The sequence below is a fragment of the Corvus brachyrhynchos genome, unplaced genomic scaffold (assembly GCF_000691975.1).
Source record: "Corvus brachyrhynchos isolate BGI_N302 unplaced genomic scaffold, ASM69197v1 scaffold479, whole genome shotgun sequence".
Taxonomy (NCBI): domain Eukaryota; kingdom Metazoa; phylum Chordata; class Aves; order Passeriformes; family Corvidae; genus Corvus; species Corvus brachyrhynchos.
In genome coordinates, this window is record NW_008240089.1 from 264,064 (window position 1) to 283,159 (window position 19,096).

At 51.0% G+C, this 19,096-nt stretch overlaps 1 protein-coding gene across 1 annotated transcript in view; it reads right to left on the minus strand.

The window, feature by feature from the left end:
* MYO1D (myosin ID) overlaps nucleotides 1-19,096 on the minus strand; it is a 119,970-nt gene that overhangs the window by 71,483 nt on the left and 29,391 nt on the right. The window contains exons 14-15 of the mRNA XM_017744754.1: nucleotides 18,824-18,990; nucleotides 14,076-14,283 (exon numbers count right to left, since the gene is read on the minus strand). Of these exons, the coding sequence (XP_017600243.1) occupies nucleotides 14,076-14,283; nucleotides 18,824-18,990 (375 nt within the window). The remainder of the gene's footprint in view (nucleotides 1-14,075; nucleotides 14,284-18,823; nucleotides 18,991-19,096) is intronic.

Genomic DNA, 19,096 nt, shown 5'->3' on the forward strand with positions numbered 1-19,096 from the left:
AGCGTGGATGGGGCTTGGAGCACCTGGGATAGTGAAAGGTGTCCCTGCCCGTGAAAGGGATGGAACTGGATGGGCTTTCCAGTCCCTTCCAACCCAGCCCATTCCATGACTCTGTGCTAATTGAGAACAAAGAAGCATTTTTAACTCTGATTAAAAGAAGATTGCTCTGAAAATAGCCTGGGGAGTACCTATTCTGGTCATGTGTGGAAAAGCAACCAAATATGCAAACCAAAGGATATCCCCCAAACTTCTGGGATGGGGCCCAGCTTCTCCAGTGTCACTGTGAGTTGTGTTTGTGCCTGGAGAGCACCACAAGCAGAGCACACAGCAGCTCCTGGGCTTCTCCTGGCACCCCCTGCCAGGGGCCACTCTGGGAAGTGGTGCTGGAAGGCTGCTCCAGTGCTGACAGGACAGTGAGAGTGCACAGCCACCAGCTGCTAAGGAGCAGCCCCAGGAGAAGGAAGGAGGCAGGTGCTGCTCCATCCTGGAACCAGCCAAGAGGAACGGGCATTCCCGAGCACCTTCCCCAGGGATCCCTTCCCACCTGTACTCACCCTCCAACACAACCCACCAAGCAGCAGACTGGATTTTTTTTCCTTGCAGAATTTAACTGGAAGGATAACGAACCTCCTGCACCTGCCAAGAGCCTCCCTGCTCACCACAGTCCTGTCACAGACTTTATTTCCCTCTGAAAAAGATCCCACAGCACTGCTGGTGCACATCAAGCCCCTATTTACAGAAGGATTAATTAATTACCCAAGGCAGTTTTCAACATGGCAGTTGCTTTGTGAAGCTGATGTCAGAGGTTCTCCTGACAGCTTCACTGACAGTCCTGCCATGCAGCTGAGGAAAGCTCACGCAGCAATCAGTGCAGAGCTGTGAGGGGCTGCTCCTCTCCACACATCCCAAGTTTAAAGAGAAACACAGAGATTTTGGGTCCCAAACCCCTCAAAAGCAGAGAAATTCTCTTCAACCTCTGACAGAGTTCTCCCTCCTTGTTCTCCTTCGGCCTCGCTGTCCCCGTGGGGGATGTCTCCCACTCCAAACAGACACGATCCGTGGAGCTCTGGCAGAGCCTGGGCAGTTGCTTGAGCACCCAGCACTTTATGGAGCATCAAACCCATCAGTGGAGCCCATTTGTGCTCTCACACACCAGAACAGAGCCCAGAACGTGCACAGTCCTGCCCACACAGAATCACAGCATTATAGAATAATTTGGGTTGGGAAAGACCTGAAAGATCCTCTCGTCCCACCCCTGCCATGGGCAGGGACAGCTCCACTGTCCCAGGCTGCTCCAAGCCCCGTCCAATCTGGCCTTGGACACTGCCAGGGATCCAGGGGCAGCCACAGCTTCTCCAGGCACCCTGTGCCAGGGCCTGCCCACCCTCCCAGGGAACAATTCCTTCCCAATGTCCCACCCATCCCTGCCCTCTGGCACTGGGATCCATTCCCTGGGTCCTGTCCCTCCATCCCCTGTCTCCAGTCCCTCTCCAGCTCTCCTGGAGCCCCTTTAGGCCCTGGAAAAGGCTCTAAGGTCTCCCTGGAACCTCCTCTTCTCCAGGCTGAACATCCCTCCTAGTGGAGGGTGTCCCAGCCCATGGCAGGGTGGGACTGGATGGTTTTTAATGTCCCTCCCAACCCAAAGCACTCTGGGATTCTGAGCACAACCCAACACAGCCGAGGTGACTGAAGGCAACGAGCTCCGTACGAGCCCCAGCCCCTGCTGGGGCCGCTCTCCCAGGGCGGGTGAGGGAACAGAGAGCATTCCAGTGGCTGAAGGAAGAGCTGGGGAAGCCAGGCAGGACAGGGGACACTGAAGGGAAAGGCGAGAGCAGGAGGCACGGAAGCCACAGCAGAAAGCAGCAGTGCTGGACTGAGCACACCAACCAAAGCCAGGGAGCTGGGGCTGAGGATCTCAGCCCTGTGTGCAGATAAAGTAATGCACAACACGTTCCTTATTTATCCCTCAATGGACAGAGGGAAGGCAGCAGCCCCTGCAGCCCCCGTGCTGTGCCCAGCAGTCACTGCTACCACACTCGGTGACCATGGTGGCTTTAGCTCAGATCTGGTGCAGCCTCAGCCATGCAAAGGCCCTCAGAGCTGCTGGGAAGCTCAAGGCTCGAAGCTTCCTGGCTAAACCTGATTTGCACAAGGCTTGGATTTCACCCAAAGCGTGTAAGGCTCGATTAAAGCTGGCATTTCCCTGACTGAGGGCAGAGCAGCCTCTGAAACTGAATTTGACAGAATCACCAACTAGGATCCAAAAACTGAGCATCCAAATGGTACTGGGGAAATTTTTTTTAAAGAAAAGCAAAGAAGATTTGGATTGCCTGAGAAGGTTAAGCGTAGGCTGAAGAGGCATAAAATGTACCTGTAAGGGATGTATGGACAATAAACAAGATCCACTGGGCAAAACCCTATTGCCAACTTCTCATTTTTGAATTTAGTAAGAACAGAAATGAGGAACAAAGGGCTCAGGGCCGCAGTGCAACAGCCCTTGGGTGTTACACAGGATCTCAAGAACAGAACACACACAGCAAATCCGTGTAAGATGCTCAAGACTTTGTAGAGCTTCACGTCTGTCAGCTTTTCCCTGGACCATTTGAGACACAGAACAAGGTCTTGATTTTGCTTCCCTGGGCTGGAAGCAGAGCTGCTGTTGAGGGAAGGCTCTCGCTGTGGTTACTTTTTCCACCAGTCAGACATCCCTGGAACAAAGGCTGGAACAGATTGCCCCGATGTTGTATCAGCTGCATCGCTGCAGAAATTGGCTTCACAGTAAGAGGTGTCACAACTGTACAAACAGTGGCCTCCCAAATCCAATTATCCAGCCCAGGCATGCCCCCGGCTACACACACAGTGAACTATTAATGAAAAGCATGTTCTCAAATCAAGTTGTCATAACTGGAGAACCCCCTGCCAGTGAGGACCTTCCACAGCACCACGGCAGCGCCTCAAAGGTGAGGAAACAGTCAAAGGGAAGGACAAACTTCTCCCAGGGAATGGGGGACAAATATTTTTTAAATTAACTGTTTTTCTGCCTTGGTGGTTTTCTTTTTCGCTGCAGGGCTCACTGCAGCTCAAAGCAGCCCTTCAGTAATGCTGAGCTGCCACGGTGACCTGGCTGCCTGATGGTCCCACGGAGCCTTCCAGAAACATAGAATGGTCAATCCTAGGGACAAGGGGAGGTGTCAAAGCAGGAAACTCCCTGCTGGGCAGGTACTTTGTGAGCAGCAGGACATAGACAGACAAACAAGGATCACAGAATCATGGAATCACACGATAGCTTGGGTTGGAGGGACCTTAAAAATCATCCACTTCCAACCCTCTGCCTTGGGCAACCTTCCACTATCCCAGGATACTCCAAGTCCCATCCAGCCTGGCCTTGGACACTTCCAGGGATCCAGGGGCAGCCACAGCTTCTCTGGGCACCCTGTGCCAGTGCATTTCCAGAAGAAGCAGTTCCAGGATGCTGAAGTGTTCCTGCCAACTCACACCTTCCTTGGGTGTGAATACTGGGAGAGCTCTGCCCAATGCACCTTTTCAATTCTCCCCCACCTCCAGTTCATAACTCAAGAACACTGAGCCCTGTACAATGAAATCAAACACATCAGATTCCCAGAGGGAAGTTTACCTGGCCTTTAACAGATTCTCCTGTTGCAAAGGTCCTGCTCTGGTCTGGGGGCCAAGGAGGGCCAAACCCCCACAGAAGGATTTGTGCATCCAGGGTTCTGCTTCTCTCCTTTGGGCCTCTGCACCCAAGGTAAGATCCAAGGGATTTTCATGCCCAGTTCCAAAGGGATCCAGAAGATCCCCCCTCTGAGACCTGACAGCCAGAGGCACCTTAATTCCCACTTCAACCCAGCCACATACCCCAGCCAGCTGGGGGCTTCAGAACTTGCATCTAGAGAATCCTCACAGCCCGAGTAAAGCAGCCTGGGATGGCAGAGCCCTGTGTCATCCCTCCCACAGGCAAGAATAAATCCATACTTCCCTTTCCCCCTTCTGTAGCTTTCCCTGCTGGTTAAGCTGATTTCCCATGGGAATGAGACTGAAGATCCCCCTGTCCCCGCCTGACCTCCCGAGATTGCCCTGACAGCTCCCGAATCCCGAGCCAGCTCCCACCCAAGCTGACAGAGGAGCAGCAGCCTCCGAGAGGCAAAGTCCCTGTATCTTTCAGCAAAAATCAGCCACAGGGCAGAAGGAGCCTGAAATCAGAGTGACATTGCTGGAACGGCTTCAGCTCCAGCTCCAGAGCCACCTGCCTCCCCAGATCCCAAATCCCAACCACAGACATGGAGCCACCGACTGCCAGCCAAGCACCACAGGCAGAGGACACCAGGAGAGTCTGGCAACATTCCAGAGGGATGAGGAGCTGGAGATGCGTGTGGGGCATGAGGGAGGGGGCGGAGGATTCGATGGCTCCCAAAAAAACCAGTTTGGTGACAGTTTTCCAAGTGACCCCTGTGGAGCAGACTCCAAGGCAGCCGATTGTGCCATTGATCAGAGCACAGCCCAGGGACCAGCAGGAGCAGAGGGACAGGACACGGAATGGATTGTCCCTACAAGGAGAGCCCGAGGAGACACGGCAGGGGAGGGGAATAACCAGCAGCATGTGTTGATTCCTCAATGTGAGCAGGCAGGGAAGGGCCCATGAGCAAATCACGGACACAAGAGCAGAGACATAATGGTGATCATGTTGAAAATGGAAAGAAAAGGAGGTTTTTGGCTTAACCCCCCTCAAACAGCACCATAAACCAAGCAACAAACCAAACAACATTCCCCCATCCAGCCCTCACCCACAGTCTCCCCTCACCTCTTTCAATACCTTTGGCTTCTCTATGCTTTGTCCTCCTAAAATTCAGGGGAGGAAAAATTAGGAGGGCAGTTGAAACCAGGACTAAAGGGCTAAGAGAGGGATAGAGAGAAAGGAAAAGGTTAGAAAAACAAACTCTGAACACAGCTGAAATTCCTGAACATTACAAAGAATATTTATTTCTACAGCTGCTCCCAGTGAGGGAGTTCCTTGTTCTTTCTTCACTCTCCAGAGACCTCTACCAATTCCACAGCCTTTAAAATGGGATATTTCATAGAAACATCAACCACGGAATCCCAAATCCCGGTTGGAAGGGACCTTAAAGCCCACCCAGTGCCACCCCTGCCATGGCAGGGACACCTCCCACTGTCCCAGGCTGCTCCAAGCCCCGCCCAGCCTGGCCTGGGACACTTCCAGGGATCCAGGGGCTTTCCTCCAGTCCCTTTTATTCCCTCAGTTAAGGCACCCCAGAGGTGGAAGTGACCCCTGGGGACATGAAAAGCTCCAGACCAAGGGATCTCCTCCTGCACAGCCCCGGGTGTTCAGTGATCCCAGCAGTGATCCCGGGGATGATCCCACTACTCCCAGTGCAGCAGCTGCTTTGGCAGCTTCTAAACCAGGGACTTGCACAAACAGCATCCACCCAAAGCAGGAGACACATCTCATCTTAGGGGAAGCACTGATTTTTTTTTTTTTTCCTAAAGAATGTTTAATTCACGTGTTTTTTGATTAAAATTTAATAAATTAAAATTCAGATGAATGGCAGGGGAGATCTGAACACACCTTTGGAATCAGTTTAAAAACCTCAGTGAGCTTCTAGCAGAGTTTCTAAGATTAAAGAAACCTCACCCAGGTCACATCCATCACCTCAACAGAACATAAATCTTCCACACCAATCTATGCATTACAGCCTTGTCTGCAGGCTGCAGGCTGTTCCAGGTGCTATTGAAAAAAGGGGAAAAAAAGGGGTAGAAATAAAGGAAAACAATGAAATGGGCCCTGCAGAGCACTGGGAAAGCCAGCAGAGCAGCCAGGGTGGGCCCAGGATGCAGGGATCGCCTCGCCTGTGCATCTTCCACGGAAAAAGGGATAATCTAGATTTGACCTAGATGCTGCAATCCCTACGAGTGCAGAAAACCCACACAGCTCCCCGTCCAAACACATGAGCGAGCAAACAAATGCCCAGGATTCAGCAAACAAACCCAGCTCGGCTAAATTAAACCCCAGAGCTGTATTTTGGAGCAGTTCTGCAAGGAAACAAACCTTGGAAAACTCCTCCATTCCGGCTGCACCACAAACACCTCCTCCCACCACCCTCCTTCGGCCCAGCCCGGACTGCTCCATGATCAATATTCCATGTGCCCCAGCTCATGGTTTGCCCTCCAGGCAGCCCAACTGGAGAGAACCACACAAACCCCATCACTCACGCAGGCACGGAGCTCCCTGCTCAGCTCTGGGGGCTCTCACACGGGCAGGGTTATTAAATATTTCTGTGCCAGCGCAGAGGAGCCGCACACGCGGCGGCCACGGGGCCTCGGAGAAACGCTCCCATCCTCAGTGATCCCATTCCTGCCTGCTCCAAAGGGTCACCTCCTCGCAGAGCAGGGCTGGGATGGAGTGGCTCAGACCCCGCTCACAGCCCCAGTTTGTGACCTGCCTTTTCCCAGTTTAAGTGAATGCGGATCCCACAAAGGTTTGAGGCAAAGAGTTTAAATCAAAAGCTCCCCGATCACCTCAGAGAGCAGCAAGGGGGAAGAGCTGCTGCATTTGCTGAGAGCTGTTTTCTCTTTTCACATGAGTCAGCTGAACAATGTTCATTCTATTCGCTTAACAGCAACAAGATTCCAGAGGCTGGGAAGAGAGGAGGGTCCCACTCCGAGATTAATTAGCTGGCACTAACAAGAGCGTGTCCAATAATGAACATAAAAATCACCCAAGGAGCTGTGCTTCAGCAGGTCCCAGGTGTGGGATGCAGCCACGTCTCAGCTCCAGCTTCCTCCTGCAGCTCCTTCTGCAGCTCAGCCACGGCTGCAGCAACCCCCCCCCCCCGTGCTCTGGGACAGGGATGAGATTCCAAACCCTGGGAAAGCTCCCAACCACCCCCCATGTGGAGCTGCTGGTCCATGGGTGTCCTTTGTGGTGTCCCATGGACCTGACAGGACACACTGTTAATCCTGGCTGCACTCTGCAGGATTTCCTGCCTCTGCAACACCAGGAATCACAGAATCTCCTGAAGGAGTCCACAAGGATCATCCAACCCAGCACAGACACCCTGACAATCCTGCCCTCTGCCTGAGAGCATTGTCCAAACCCTCCTGGAGCTCTGGCAGCCTCGGGGCTGTGACCACCTCCCTGTCCAGGGAAGGAGAATGTGGTGGGAAGGAGCCAACTTTGTATCAACAGATTATGGGAACTGCCAAAGCTCCAGTGTCAGGGAAGCAGTGAAGTTTCCAGTCACCAGAACAAAGCTGCTGCCATCAAAGGGAGGCAGGAAAATTCTCTCATCCCATGAAAATTCAAGGTAGAGTTTTTCATGTTGAAGGTCCTGAACCACAGGTCATTTCCTCACCCTCAGTGTTTGGTACTGGTAAAGGCTGCAGGGACAGCCAGAAGCACAGAACAACCTCCAAACCTGGAGAAATTAAATTACCTGGGACACTTCTCATGGAAAGAGAGGACTGAGAAGGGATGTGACGGATGTCCACAGAGTCAAGGAATCACAGGACGGTTTGGGTTAGAAGGGACAGGAAAGGCCACCCAGTGCCACCCCCTGCCATGGGCAGGGACCTTCCACTATCCCAGGTTGCTCCAGGCTCTGTCCAACCTGGCCTTGGACACTTCCAGGGATCCAGGGGCAGCCCCAGCTGCTCTGGGCACCCTGTGCCTCACAGGGAAGAATTTCTTCCTAATGTCCAATATAATTCTACTCTCAGCTTAAAGCCATTCCCTCTTGTCCTGGCACTCCCTGCTCTTGCAAAAAGTCTCTTTCCAGCTTCACAGTGGAAGTGAAGCTGGAAGTGCCTCTCCTCCAGTGTCAGGGAAGCAGTGAAGTTTCCAGTCACCAGAACAAAGCTGCTGCCATCAAAGGGAGGCAGGAAAATTCTCTCATCCCATGAAAATTCAAGGTAGAGTTTTTCATGTTGAAGGTCCTGAACCACAGGTCATTTCCTCACCCTCAGTGTTTGGTACTGGTAAAGGCTGCAGGGACAGCCAGAAGCACAGAACAACCTCCAAACCTGGAGAAATTAAATTACCTGGGACACTTCTCATGGAAAGAGAGGACTGAGAAGGGATGTGACGGATGTCCACAGAGTCAAGGAATCACAGGACGGTTTGGGTTAGAAGGGACAGGAAAGGCCACCCAGTGCCACCCCCTGCCATGGGCAGGGACCTTCCACTATCCCAGGTTGCTCCAGGCTCTGTCCAACCTGGCCTTGGACACTTCCAGGGATCCAGGGGCAGCCCCAGCTGCTCTGGGCACCCTGTGCCTCACAGGGAAGAATTTCTTCCTAATGTCCAATATAATTCTACTCTCAGCTTAAAGCCATTCCCTCTTGTCCTGGCACTCCCTGCTCTTGCAAAAAGTCTCTTTCCAGCTTCACAGTGGAAGTGAAGCTGGAAGTCCCTCTCCAGCTTCTCTCTCCTTCACGCTTCCAGTCCTGAGTGAAATCCTGCCATGCTGGTGCAGGACTGAGGGTGCCACGTGAGGCTGGTGCCTGCAGGGACCCAAACACAGCCAGGTCCCCCCCCTGCAGTGTCCAGCTGAGCTTGCCAAAGGCAGCTGCAAAACCTAAAACCTGATGGGACATGGAAAGGACAAATCCAGGGGGTGCTGTTGAATGGAAAAACCCATTCCCCGCTCATGTCATCCTGAATCCAGTGGGACTGAGGAAGTGTTCAAGAGAGACGGTGCACCCTGGCCCTGCTGCTCCCAAGGCACTGCCTGCTTGTCCCTCTGGGAGGCACAACCATGGTGTCCATGGACGTTCCATCTGACAGCAGCTGCAGCAGCCTAAAACCTGCGGTCAGTCAGTGTTGGCGCAGGAGACAGAGCCAGCTCTTCCTCCTTCCCTCCTCCTGGTCCTGGCAGCTCCCACCCCCTGCTCCTTGGGAAGGAGCCACAGCATCTCCTGTCACAGCTCCTCCCTGCCAAAGCCTCTCCAGATCAAAGCCTGGGTCTAGGAAACAAATCCACATCATTATAGACCTGTTCCCGCTGATAGTCAGCATTCACAAACACTCCCTCGGGATGGAAAAAGCCTGGAGTCCAGAGGCAAATCCACTGCATCCCTTTTATCTGGGTCACTGGCCCAAGCCCCCACTGGATTGCTCCTGCGCTCCATAACCCGACAGGAAACACATCCTGTGTCCATGGAGAAGCTTCCCTGCGTGGCTGAGGCTTCCCTGTGTCCCGAGCTGCCAGGGCTCGTGGGGCTGGAGCAGGAAGGTGAAACAGGGAATGATGACATGGAATGATGACACGTCAGCCATGGCTCTGTGCTGCTGTCCCCGCGGGTTGGGGAACGTTGCCATGGTGATGGCAGCTCCCAAGCCTCTGCAGAGCCCATGAGGGCTGCAGGACACGCTGGGATGCCCAAGGACACCTTGGGATGCCCAGGGCACGTCCCAGGGCCGGCACTGCCCCTCCCAGCCGCGCTGCCCCCCGGGGCTCCCCCCGCCGCCGGGCTGTGTCCCAGGAGGGGCCGGGCTGGACTCCTGCTGCCTCCGTGCCAGGCAGGAAGATTTCGGGAGCGATTTCCATACGCAGCTGTGCCGGCCTGATAAAATGACACCGAAATAGTGCAGTAAATTATAGTGACAGGAGCCATCATCTGCGCAGCCCGCACGTGCCGGCTGCCCAGGCTTTCTTCCCCGAACAAAGCTCTGCTCTGCACAGCTAATGAGCCTGTGGGAGCCTTTCCAAGGGCAGGAAAAGCAGCAGAGCTTCATGGCAGCGGGTTTTTTTTATTTTTTATTTGCATGATTAACATTAGAGCTGCTCCATTTGCATTCAGGGTGACAATCCCAGAGCTGGCAGGAGCGCAGGTACAGCAAATAAACCCTTAAGCACCACATGAAGCAATCTCAGCTGGGGCTTCTGAAGTGACCCTTTGGTGTGACGTCCCTGCTGCCATATGGGGTTTGTGACACTGGACACAGCTCTCACTTGCTGAATTCTCCTGGAGCCAGCAAGTTGCCACGGTTAAATCACATCACATCTGCTCACTGACTGTGTTGGGGCAGAAGGAAAATTACAGCCTGGAATCTCACTGACATTTTACCATGGAAAAAAAAGAAGCGTGGAAGATAAATCTAAAGGTGAAGACATCCAGGAGATATAGAACAAAAGAAAGTAAAATTATCTATTTAAACTAGAAGTCAGTTTTAATTCAATTTAACCAAACTCGTGAGCACCATTACACAAAGGCAGCAGCCCTGTTTGCAGGGTTAGGGGTCACTGGATGATGAAGCTCTCCAGTAATTACTGAATCCCTTCTGGAAAGCCTCGTGATTTGCAGGAGAGCAATAAGCCACAGAATACACATCGTTAGAAACAGAGCTGCTAAATGTGGATTCTTTCACTTACACTCATTCCTGTGCAGAGGAAAACACCCCTGGGCCCCAGGCTGGGATCAGCTGCTCTAAGGCTGCTCCTCACATCTGCCTCAGCTTGTGTCACACAAGTGCCCATTGTCACAACACCACATTTCATCTCCTCTCATCTTTCCCTCTTCCTAAATTCAAATTTGAGGAACTCCAATGCAACAGAAGGCTCAGTTATTTAAAAGAAAATCAAGTCCTTCTAGATGTGCTCACAGTTTGCCTCCCTCAGCCTTTGATGCTCACAGGCAAAACTACAGAAGGAAAAGAGCAAGAATTACATTTCCCCATGAGTTGTTAATGAACAATTGAAAGCAAGCTGAGAACAGAAATGACAGGCAAAATTGCCTTGATGCTTTCAGAGCTCAGAGAAGCCCTCATCAGATCCCTCCTCTGGTCTGATTTTTGATTGTTGACTGCTCCTTTTCCAGCACTGCCCGACTCCACCGGCCCCATCTGCCGGCAGCAGAGCACGGGAGGGATCCCAGACAGCGCTGGGGGCAGAGTTAACAGGAAATAAGAGAAACACTGAAACTGGAGACAAACTCAAGCGTTTTCAGGTAGAGTTAACACTGCACAAGGTCTCTAATTCATACCTACAGACATCAGCTCAACACCTGCTCTTTAGCTGATGGGCTGTTTAACAAGCATTTAATGATTCATTGAGTGTTTCTTGGTTTAGCTGCAAGTTCCAGGACTTTGAAAAGCTTCTCTGCATCCTCTTGCCAGCATTTGAGAGCCTGGTTGAAGAACATCCAGTGAGTGCAAGCAGAGAGGGTTCAGCCACAGGAAAGGAGCTCCAGAAGGATATCCAGATTTCTCCAGAGTCCTCAGTACCTTAAGCACTGGAGAAGGAGTTTGTGTTTTCCCCACAAATCCTTTATGAGGTAAGTTAGAACCTCCCTGGAGGTTTCTCACAGAAAAATAACAAAAGATGCCTCTATGTCCTACTTCAGTCCTCAGGTAGACTCATGTTGGTCCCTCTCCACCCAGGGAGAGCAGAACACAGGGCAGAGAGGTTTGTGAAGCCACAGGACAGCGTACACCAGCATTTTAATTTCTATCACTTTTGCTCACTGTGGCAACAAGGAAACCCCCAGAAGCACCACAGTTATTCCACACCTGATGCCACACAAAACCACAGCAGCAAAAGCCTTCGTGCAGCCAGGGAGTTGATCCATTACTCCTAAGCAGGTAATTACCTTCCAGGGGCAAAAAAATCCTTTGCCCTGCTCTCTTTGATGCTGAGCCCAGTCCAGATCCCAGCCCAGACTGTGTAATTCTGGAGCTGGCAGCAAACTCACAAAACTGACAAGTTGCTGTTGAAATTGTGCCTCTCACTGGATTTATCTGAAGGAGGAGCTTGGAGCTCACTGAGCCATGATCTGCTCCCACAGCAACACGGCCTGGGGCTCTGAAGTTATTCTCCAGTAGCTGCACCTTGCAATTTCCAAAAAGGTCACCCCTCAATTCCTCCCTGGTTTAATAGGAAAGCTGGAGTCACCTGGGAGCAAGCAGTCCCCCCTGCAGCTTTATTCCACAAGGAGCTCATTAGCTCACCCCATTCTTTGGGAAGAAAGAGACTCTGGGTTAGAGCTGTGACCTCCCTGAAAGCACCAAAGCGGCTCTAGGCAGGAAATTCCTCCCCAGAAACCCCGGTGAGTATGGGGAAAGCACAGCTGAGGATCCAGAAACACCTCCCAGGGGGTGTGGGGGGCCCCACAGATCAGCCCCAGGCCACCCCAGGAGAATAAGCTAGATGGAGCTTCTGGAAAAGTGCTGCCCTTTCCAGGGAAGGAAGGTGGGAGAAGATGTTGAGCAGTCCAAGGAAGCTCAGCAGCAGGACATACTCAGAGCAGGGAAGAAAACTCTGAAGCACAAAGCCCAGGGACAGGCAGGGCCTGCATCCTCCACAGCCTGAGCTTGGCCTTTCTGGAAAAACTCACTGCACACAGAAGGTGCAGAATTCCCTACTAAACACAAACCATTCAGCACAACAAAGAGCAAGGGACCGACCCTGGACTCGATGCTTTCTGCTCCCACACTGGCCAAACTGGTTGGCTTTCCAGGAAGGGAATCACATCCAATGCACTGCAGACACCACAAATGTGAGTGTTCCACAGAACTCAGAGCTCCCAGGGGAACTTCTCCTTCAGGCTCTTCCCCATTCCGTCCATCAGGTTTGGAGAGTTTGTGCAAACCTGTGCTCCCTGCGGAGCTTTTGCCCTGTCAAGTTTTTATACCCATCTGTCAGCAGTTTCTATTTGTGAAGGACAGGAATGGGATCAGAGGTTCTGTTCTTTCCCAGGTTCCAAGAATTTCACAGAAGATACACATTTTAACAAATTAATTTCTAAAAGTCTTGAACTAATCAACTTTGCCTGACAGGGCAAAGTCAGCCCCACCATTTCTGCTTTTTGCCAGACAGATCTGTGTCGTACAGACACCGTTTTCAGCAAGGACTAACACAGAGAGTCAGGCCATGGTTTGTGTTAAAAGGGACCTGAAAGCTCACCCAGTCAATGGGCAGGTGTTGGACTGAAAGCTTCTTTCGACTCAGGCCCAGAGGGAAGCCAAAGCACAGGGGTTGAATTAAAACCTTTGGACAAGCTGGGATACATGAAGCCACACCAAAGTGAAATAGAAATATAGATTTTTAACTTTTAGTAGAAATATATGCTAAGTGCCTTAAACATTGAAAAGCTGCAGCAGAGACCTTAAACACAGTTCTTGCTGCACCAGTGTTACCTTTTCACAGAATTCTTTACTTTAGACAAAATCTAGATAGAATTACACTGTTCACATTTTTTTAGATAGAGTGTTCACATAAACAGTAAGAGCTGATAGAAACTGTACAGGCAAATCTGTGTAATACCTATGTAACGGTTGTGTAAGATTCACGACTGCTAGAATTAGACCAGGATAGATTAAGAAAAGGAAAACTAGAATTGTGTGTTAATCTTATTGGTCAGTTAACAAATATAATCCACACTTCTGTAAGAAAAAAATTATAGAGGAAACTAAAATTAGAAGCTGTTTTCTGCCTGTTGTTTGCTGTTGCTGCTTGGCTTTATCATGTAACCCCCTTGAACTCTGCCTTCAAGAAAGCTGTGAGACTGTGAAATAAAGAACTTAGCAGAACAGCAGCCTCCTCTGCTCTTTCACCCTGGTCCAAGAAGGAAGGGTATCCCATCAAAAGCTCAACAGGCAAGGCCACCATCCACCTGACCAGGCTACTCCAGGCCCTGTCCAGCCTGGCCTTGGACACTTCCAGGCATGGGGCAGCCACAGCTGCTCTGGGCATCCTGTGCCAAGGCCTGGTGGGACTGGTCTTTAAGGTTCCTCCTGACCCAAACCAGCCTGGAGTTCTGTGATTCTACATTTCAGCCATAAAAGTCCCTCAAGCTCCCAGGCATGCTCTCTCCACTGAGAACAGAGCAAGTTTTTAAACAGTGATGAACAACTCTTTAGGTGCTACAGCTCACAGCAAGCTCCCACCACACCAAGGCTACAGAGAGCACGATGGAAAGAGCTCTGAAAATATCCAGCAGTGACCAAACTGCAGCAGTCTGGAATCTGTGCAGCAACGGAGCCAGAAAGGAGAGCAAGGGTGGTTTAAGGAACCTGAGCTGAGTTTCTGAGGTGCTGGAAGCTTTACCTTCTGCAGGAAGAGGACGATCCTGACGAGCATCTTGGCGTGCAGCTCCTCCAGGGTGAACAGAGTCCGCGGCGTGCGGATGAAGAGCTTGGTCTTGCCGTAGGCCACGTCATGCTGGAAGCCGTGGCACTCGATGAGCTTCCTCACAGCGTCCTTGTCTGAGGGGAGGTCGTGGTTGGGCCAAGTGAATTCAGAGATCATCTTGTACCTGGAATTAAAAGGTACAATTTACAAATGTGAACTTGCCACCAAGGTGCTCGAGAAGGCCAAACTTAACTGGTTTTGGAAAAAATTATCAACTAAACTGTAATAAAACTGAGTACAGATGGGAGAGTCTCAAGACATCCTCTGTAGGAATCATGATCCTCAAAAGACAAGAAAAATGACTAAAGGAGAGGCATGATTTTGTGAGATGCTGAAAAATAATATTGGGAGGGGCAGAATTCATCAGCACTGGACTGATGCAAGGGGACAAACTCAGCATTGGCCTCCTGCAGATTTGTCTGTTCCATTATTCACACCTTCAGTATCCAATTTTAATTTTTATTTGGTTGGTTGGGTTTTGTTTGGTTTGGTTTGGGGTTTGTTTGTGAGGAAGGAAAGCTTTGGTTTGTTCACATTCTGCATAAGGAGCCACCTGCAACCAACTGCTTTGTCAGAAAACCTGGATTTAAAAATTCTGCAAGTAATTTTTTCTCATGCATTGCTTTGGGAGCCATTTCTACCAAACTCTGTCACTTGCCCCAGCAGCAGAGCTTTGACTGCCCCAATGTGTGCAAACACTGCCTGGAACTGTGGGCCAGCCATTCCTCCCATCCTCAGTCCCCAAACTCGTTTTCCCACTAAAGAGAGATGCAGACTGGAACGAAGACATCTACAAATCAAACCCGAAGTACCGGGATCAGCCCAAGCTCTGTAAGATTTACCAGCCCAGGAAATGCTGATTAGGGGAACAGGCGTTTGCAAAAAGCAACAATGAATTTTCTGCATAAGATTTATGGACATAATAAGAGCTGTAATAGACACTTTCCCTGGAAAGGAACCCTTAGCCGTGTCCTAAATAAAACAAGCACTCAGTGAGATCAGCCACCTCGCACTTCAAAGCCCCCAGCCAAGGCAGGCATCAATCTCAATGCTTCAGACACTCTCAGTTCTCAGTTACACTTGAACGGCCTCACAATCACCCTTTTCCTGGGAGTGGCGGCACCGCAGGAGGCTCGGAACAGCCTCGAAGAGCCTGAATGGAAACACATCCCAGCACCGCGTTCATTCATCAAATCAGCCTTTGGAATACGCTGTGGAAGTGGGGGAAAGTGGAGGTGCACACTGTGCCTGAGCAGGAACACCATCCCCGGGGGTTACAGGGATCTCACTGATAAATAAACAGGATTATAAACCCCCCTTCAGGCTCCCAGGAGAAGATTTAGCACGTGCTGGCAGAAGCATTCCTCACACACACGGACACGGGACATCAATGCTGCACGCTGGAGTCTCTTCCCTGTTCTCATCAGGAAAATGTTCCTGCAGTAAGTCATTCACTGGGAAAAATCTCTCACCTTGAGACACTTATGTTAGCAAAAAGAAAAATAAAAGAGCAAAGCACTGGTAATGCAAACCCCCGAGCTGGGAACAAGGCTGGGAAACAGGCTGTGGACAAGGCCGTGGATCATGTGGGACCCGGGCATTGGATCATGTGGGGCCCAGGCCGTGGATCATATGGGACCCAGGCATTGGATCAGGCTATGGATCAGGCTGGGACCCAGGCTATGGATCAGGCTGGGACCCAGGCTATGGATCAGGCTGGGACCCAGGCTGTGGATCATGAGGGATCCAGGCATTGGATCATGTGGGACCCAGGCCGTGGATCATGAGGGATCCAGGCATTGGATCAGGCTATGGATCAGGCTGGGATCCGGGCTGTGGATCAGGCTGGGACACAGGCTGTGGATCAGGCTGGGACCCAGGCTATGGATCAGGCTGGGATCCAGGCTATGGATCAGGCTGGGACCCAGGCTATGAGCCAGGCCTGCCCCACCAAGGAGCTCAGGAGAGAAGGGATGCCATAGAACTGAAAACCTGCCCCACATGTCAAGCCCTCCTCCTCCTTTCCACAGCAACCCGAGCTGTGGCATTAGAGACACCCTCTGCCAATGGCCCCCCTCCCTCCCAGCCACAGCAGGTGGAATATCCCAGCTCTCCAGCTGTTCCCGTTGTTCCCACAGCACGTGTCACACAATGCCACCAACTCCTTCCCCGCAGCACAGGGCACAGCCTGGATGCCACAGCCACTCACAATCCTGGCCTGGCACTAATTATAGCCAGGCAGAGTCTGGAATAAATCTGCTCCCTGACACCACAGCCCTGCCCCTCTCCTGCTTGCAGATCCCCACAGCTTCTAAGGTCACTCAGACATGGAACACCCCCTTCCAGCCACCTTTTGTTTCTCCTTCCCCTCTGTACCTCCCTATGGAAACACCCAACATGCATGAGGCTGCTCCTGGACATTTCCCAGTCCAGCTCTCCTAAGAACCAAGATTTCTGCAAGCCACTAAATGGTGAAGCTTTAATGAACAATACTGGGTGTGCAGCTGCAGCTGGGCCTCGCTGGCCCCTGCCAGCCTGCTGTTCACAGCTCTCAGGGTTGATTCCATGCTATGTTTGACATGGCCTGGGATAGGCATATGGATGCCTCTGTGTGGAAAGGGTTGGATTACACTCACAAACCTCTTCCTGAAACCAAATCAGTTGTTGGGGGGTTTTTTTGATGGTAATTTATATATTAAACCAAGAGAATGCACCCCCATCTGTGTCAGTGCCACGTGTGCCACCCAACTGGCCGATGCTGTGACCACAGGAAGGGACAACTTCTCCTTGTCCAACACAACATATTTCAAATTGGAAAGGGCAGCCTGGCTTGCACAGAGCTCAAAGGAAGGTTTTCTTTATCCAAGGAAAGCTTGGAAAGGACATTTATAATGGTCTTAACTGTGCTTCATTTTATTCCCCACTGAGAGAGGAGATACCAACTACCTTACAGGATTTAGGGCTAAATATCAATAAACTCCTCTCCTCCAGAAAAAGAAGTTATTTTTTTGAGTTTATATACACATATAGATAAAAACCAGACACACATGTGCTCATATATAACTTATATATATGTGTTACCTCTTATCTCTCTATATCCTGATCTCGATCTCCTGGCCCCTAAGAGGAATTAGTAAAACAAACCGCAGGGATCTGTTCTGGGCTCAGAACACCTGAAAGCCTCAGGGGCCTGTCAGGGAGTTAAATGTCTGTTTGTGGACCTGAACTCCATGGTATCTTTGCAAATGGAAGCAAACAGATGATGAATTTACATCCCAAAATTGCCTCTTGTGAATTACTCAAGATCTGTCTTAAAACTGCCCCACACGCAGGGCAGGAGTCCAGAGCTGAGGGGCCTGGAGTCCCCTCCACATTCCCAGTGTCCCAGTAGACCTGGGAAATATAAAGAAACAGAAACCCCGTGTGATCCCTGCTCAAAACCAGCTCAGAAATGTGCAGCTTGTACCACAGATCACATCCCCCAGCCCCTAAGAGGGAATGGCTCACCCAAAGACAAGGAACCAGGAATTATTGAAAAAAACCCTGAAAACAATATCCAGGCCAGAGGAATATTTTTCTCCTTTTTTGAATTTAGAAAAGCCATTGCAGACCAGGTGTGGAGCAACACCACACACACAGTGTCTGATCCCTCACTCTGGATGTCAAATCCCACTCCAGGGCTGGGCAGGGCTCCTGTTCCAACAGCCCAAAAGCTGAAGCAGTTGCCATGCACTGATTTGGTTTCCTGGCTGCAAACACTGCTGGGCTGGAGCTCACGGGAGCTCATCAAACATTCATTAAAAACCAAGCAGCTGTTTATATTAATAGCGATTACACAAATCTTAAGAGTAAATTGTAATGAATTCCACATGTGAGGTGAAAGAACACTCTATCTACTGCAGAATGGTTCAGGAATGATCCCCAGCGCTGCAGACTGGATTTAGGAAGCCAGAGCCTTTCATTCCACCTTGGGTATTATGATACATCCAGGCAAATCTCCACTGTGAACAGCAAAAGATCTTTCACCAGCACTTAATTTCTAACTCATGACATCCCACCTGCTTGGATAGTTTAATTTTTTTCGACTCTCACAGCCCTTTTCTCACCTGATTCAATAACAGAACAAAATCTCCATTCACTGTTCCATCCGAGCAGGTTGAACTCGCAGGGCCCACATCAATTTAGTGAAGCCTTAAGACAAATTTCAATCTAAAACATGTCATTTGTCACAAGTCTGGCAGGAATTAAGAGGGCAAGAAGTATCAAAACCACATTTAATGGGGTCATGATACCATCCCCAGTTTTAAAGTCCAGGGTTTTTTCCCACATAATGTCACCATGCACCATCACGTGCTCCCCCAGACACACCACGTCTGTGTGTCTCTCTCGCTGCAACAATCAGACAATTCAGAGAGAAAACACCAGTTAATTAGCTCAGGTTTTAGGGTGATACTCGGGGGAAGCACCTCATTACACATTCAAACTGCAGAGTAACACAGCCAGGGAGTTTCAGCAGATAAGGAGCTGAGCCTGAGCAGCACAAGCACCTCAGCAGAGGTGAACCAGAGCATCCATGGTCGTGTGGGATCTGCTTCAGCTTATCCAGGAGCTGATTTAAACCAAGCCCAGCCCGAGGCACTGCGCAGTGCCTGGCAGCCTCTCACCTGTGCAGGAACTTCTCGTAGGTCTGGCGGTAGGCGAAGCCGGCCCGGCGCACCCGCACGTTCTCCAGCAGCCCCAGGTACTCGACCTGGTGCCGGCACCGCTCCTCATCAAAGAGCTGCGGGGACTTCTTGTCGTTGGGCTTGATGCAGCGCACGTAGTAGGGCTCCTGGGGGACAGATCACAGCAGTGTCACCCGGGCAGAACACTCTGTGCAGACACAGCCCTTCCTGCACAAGCTGTGAGCCCAGCCCAGGAGGCCTGGCTGCTCAGCA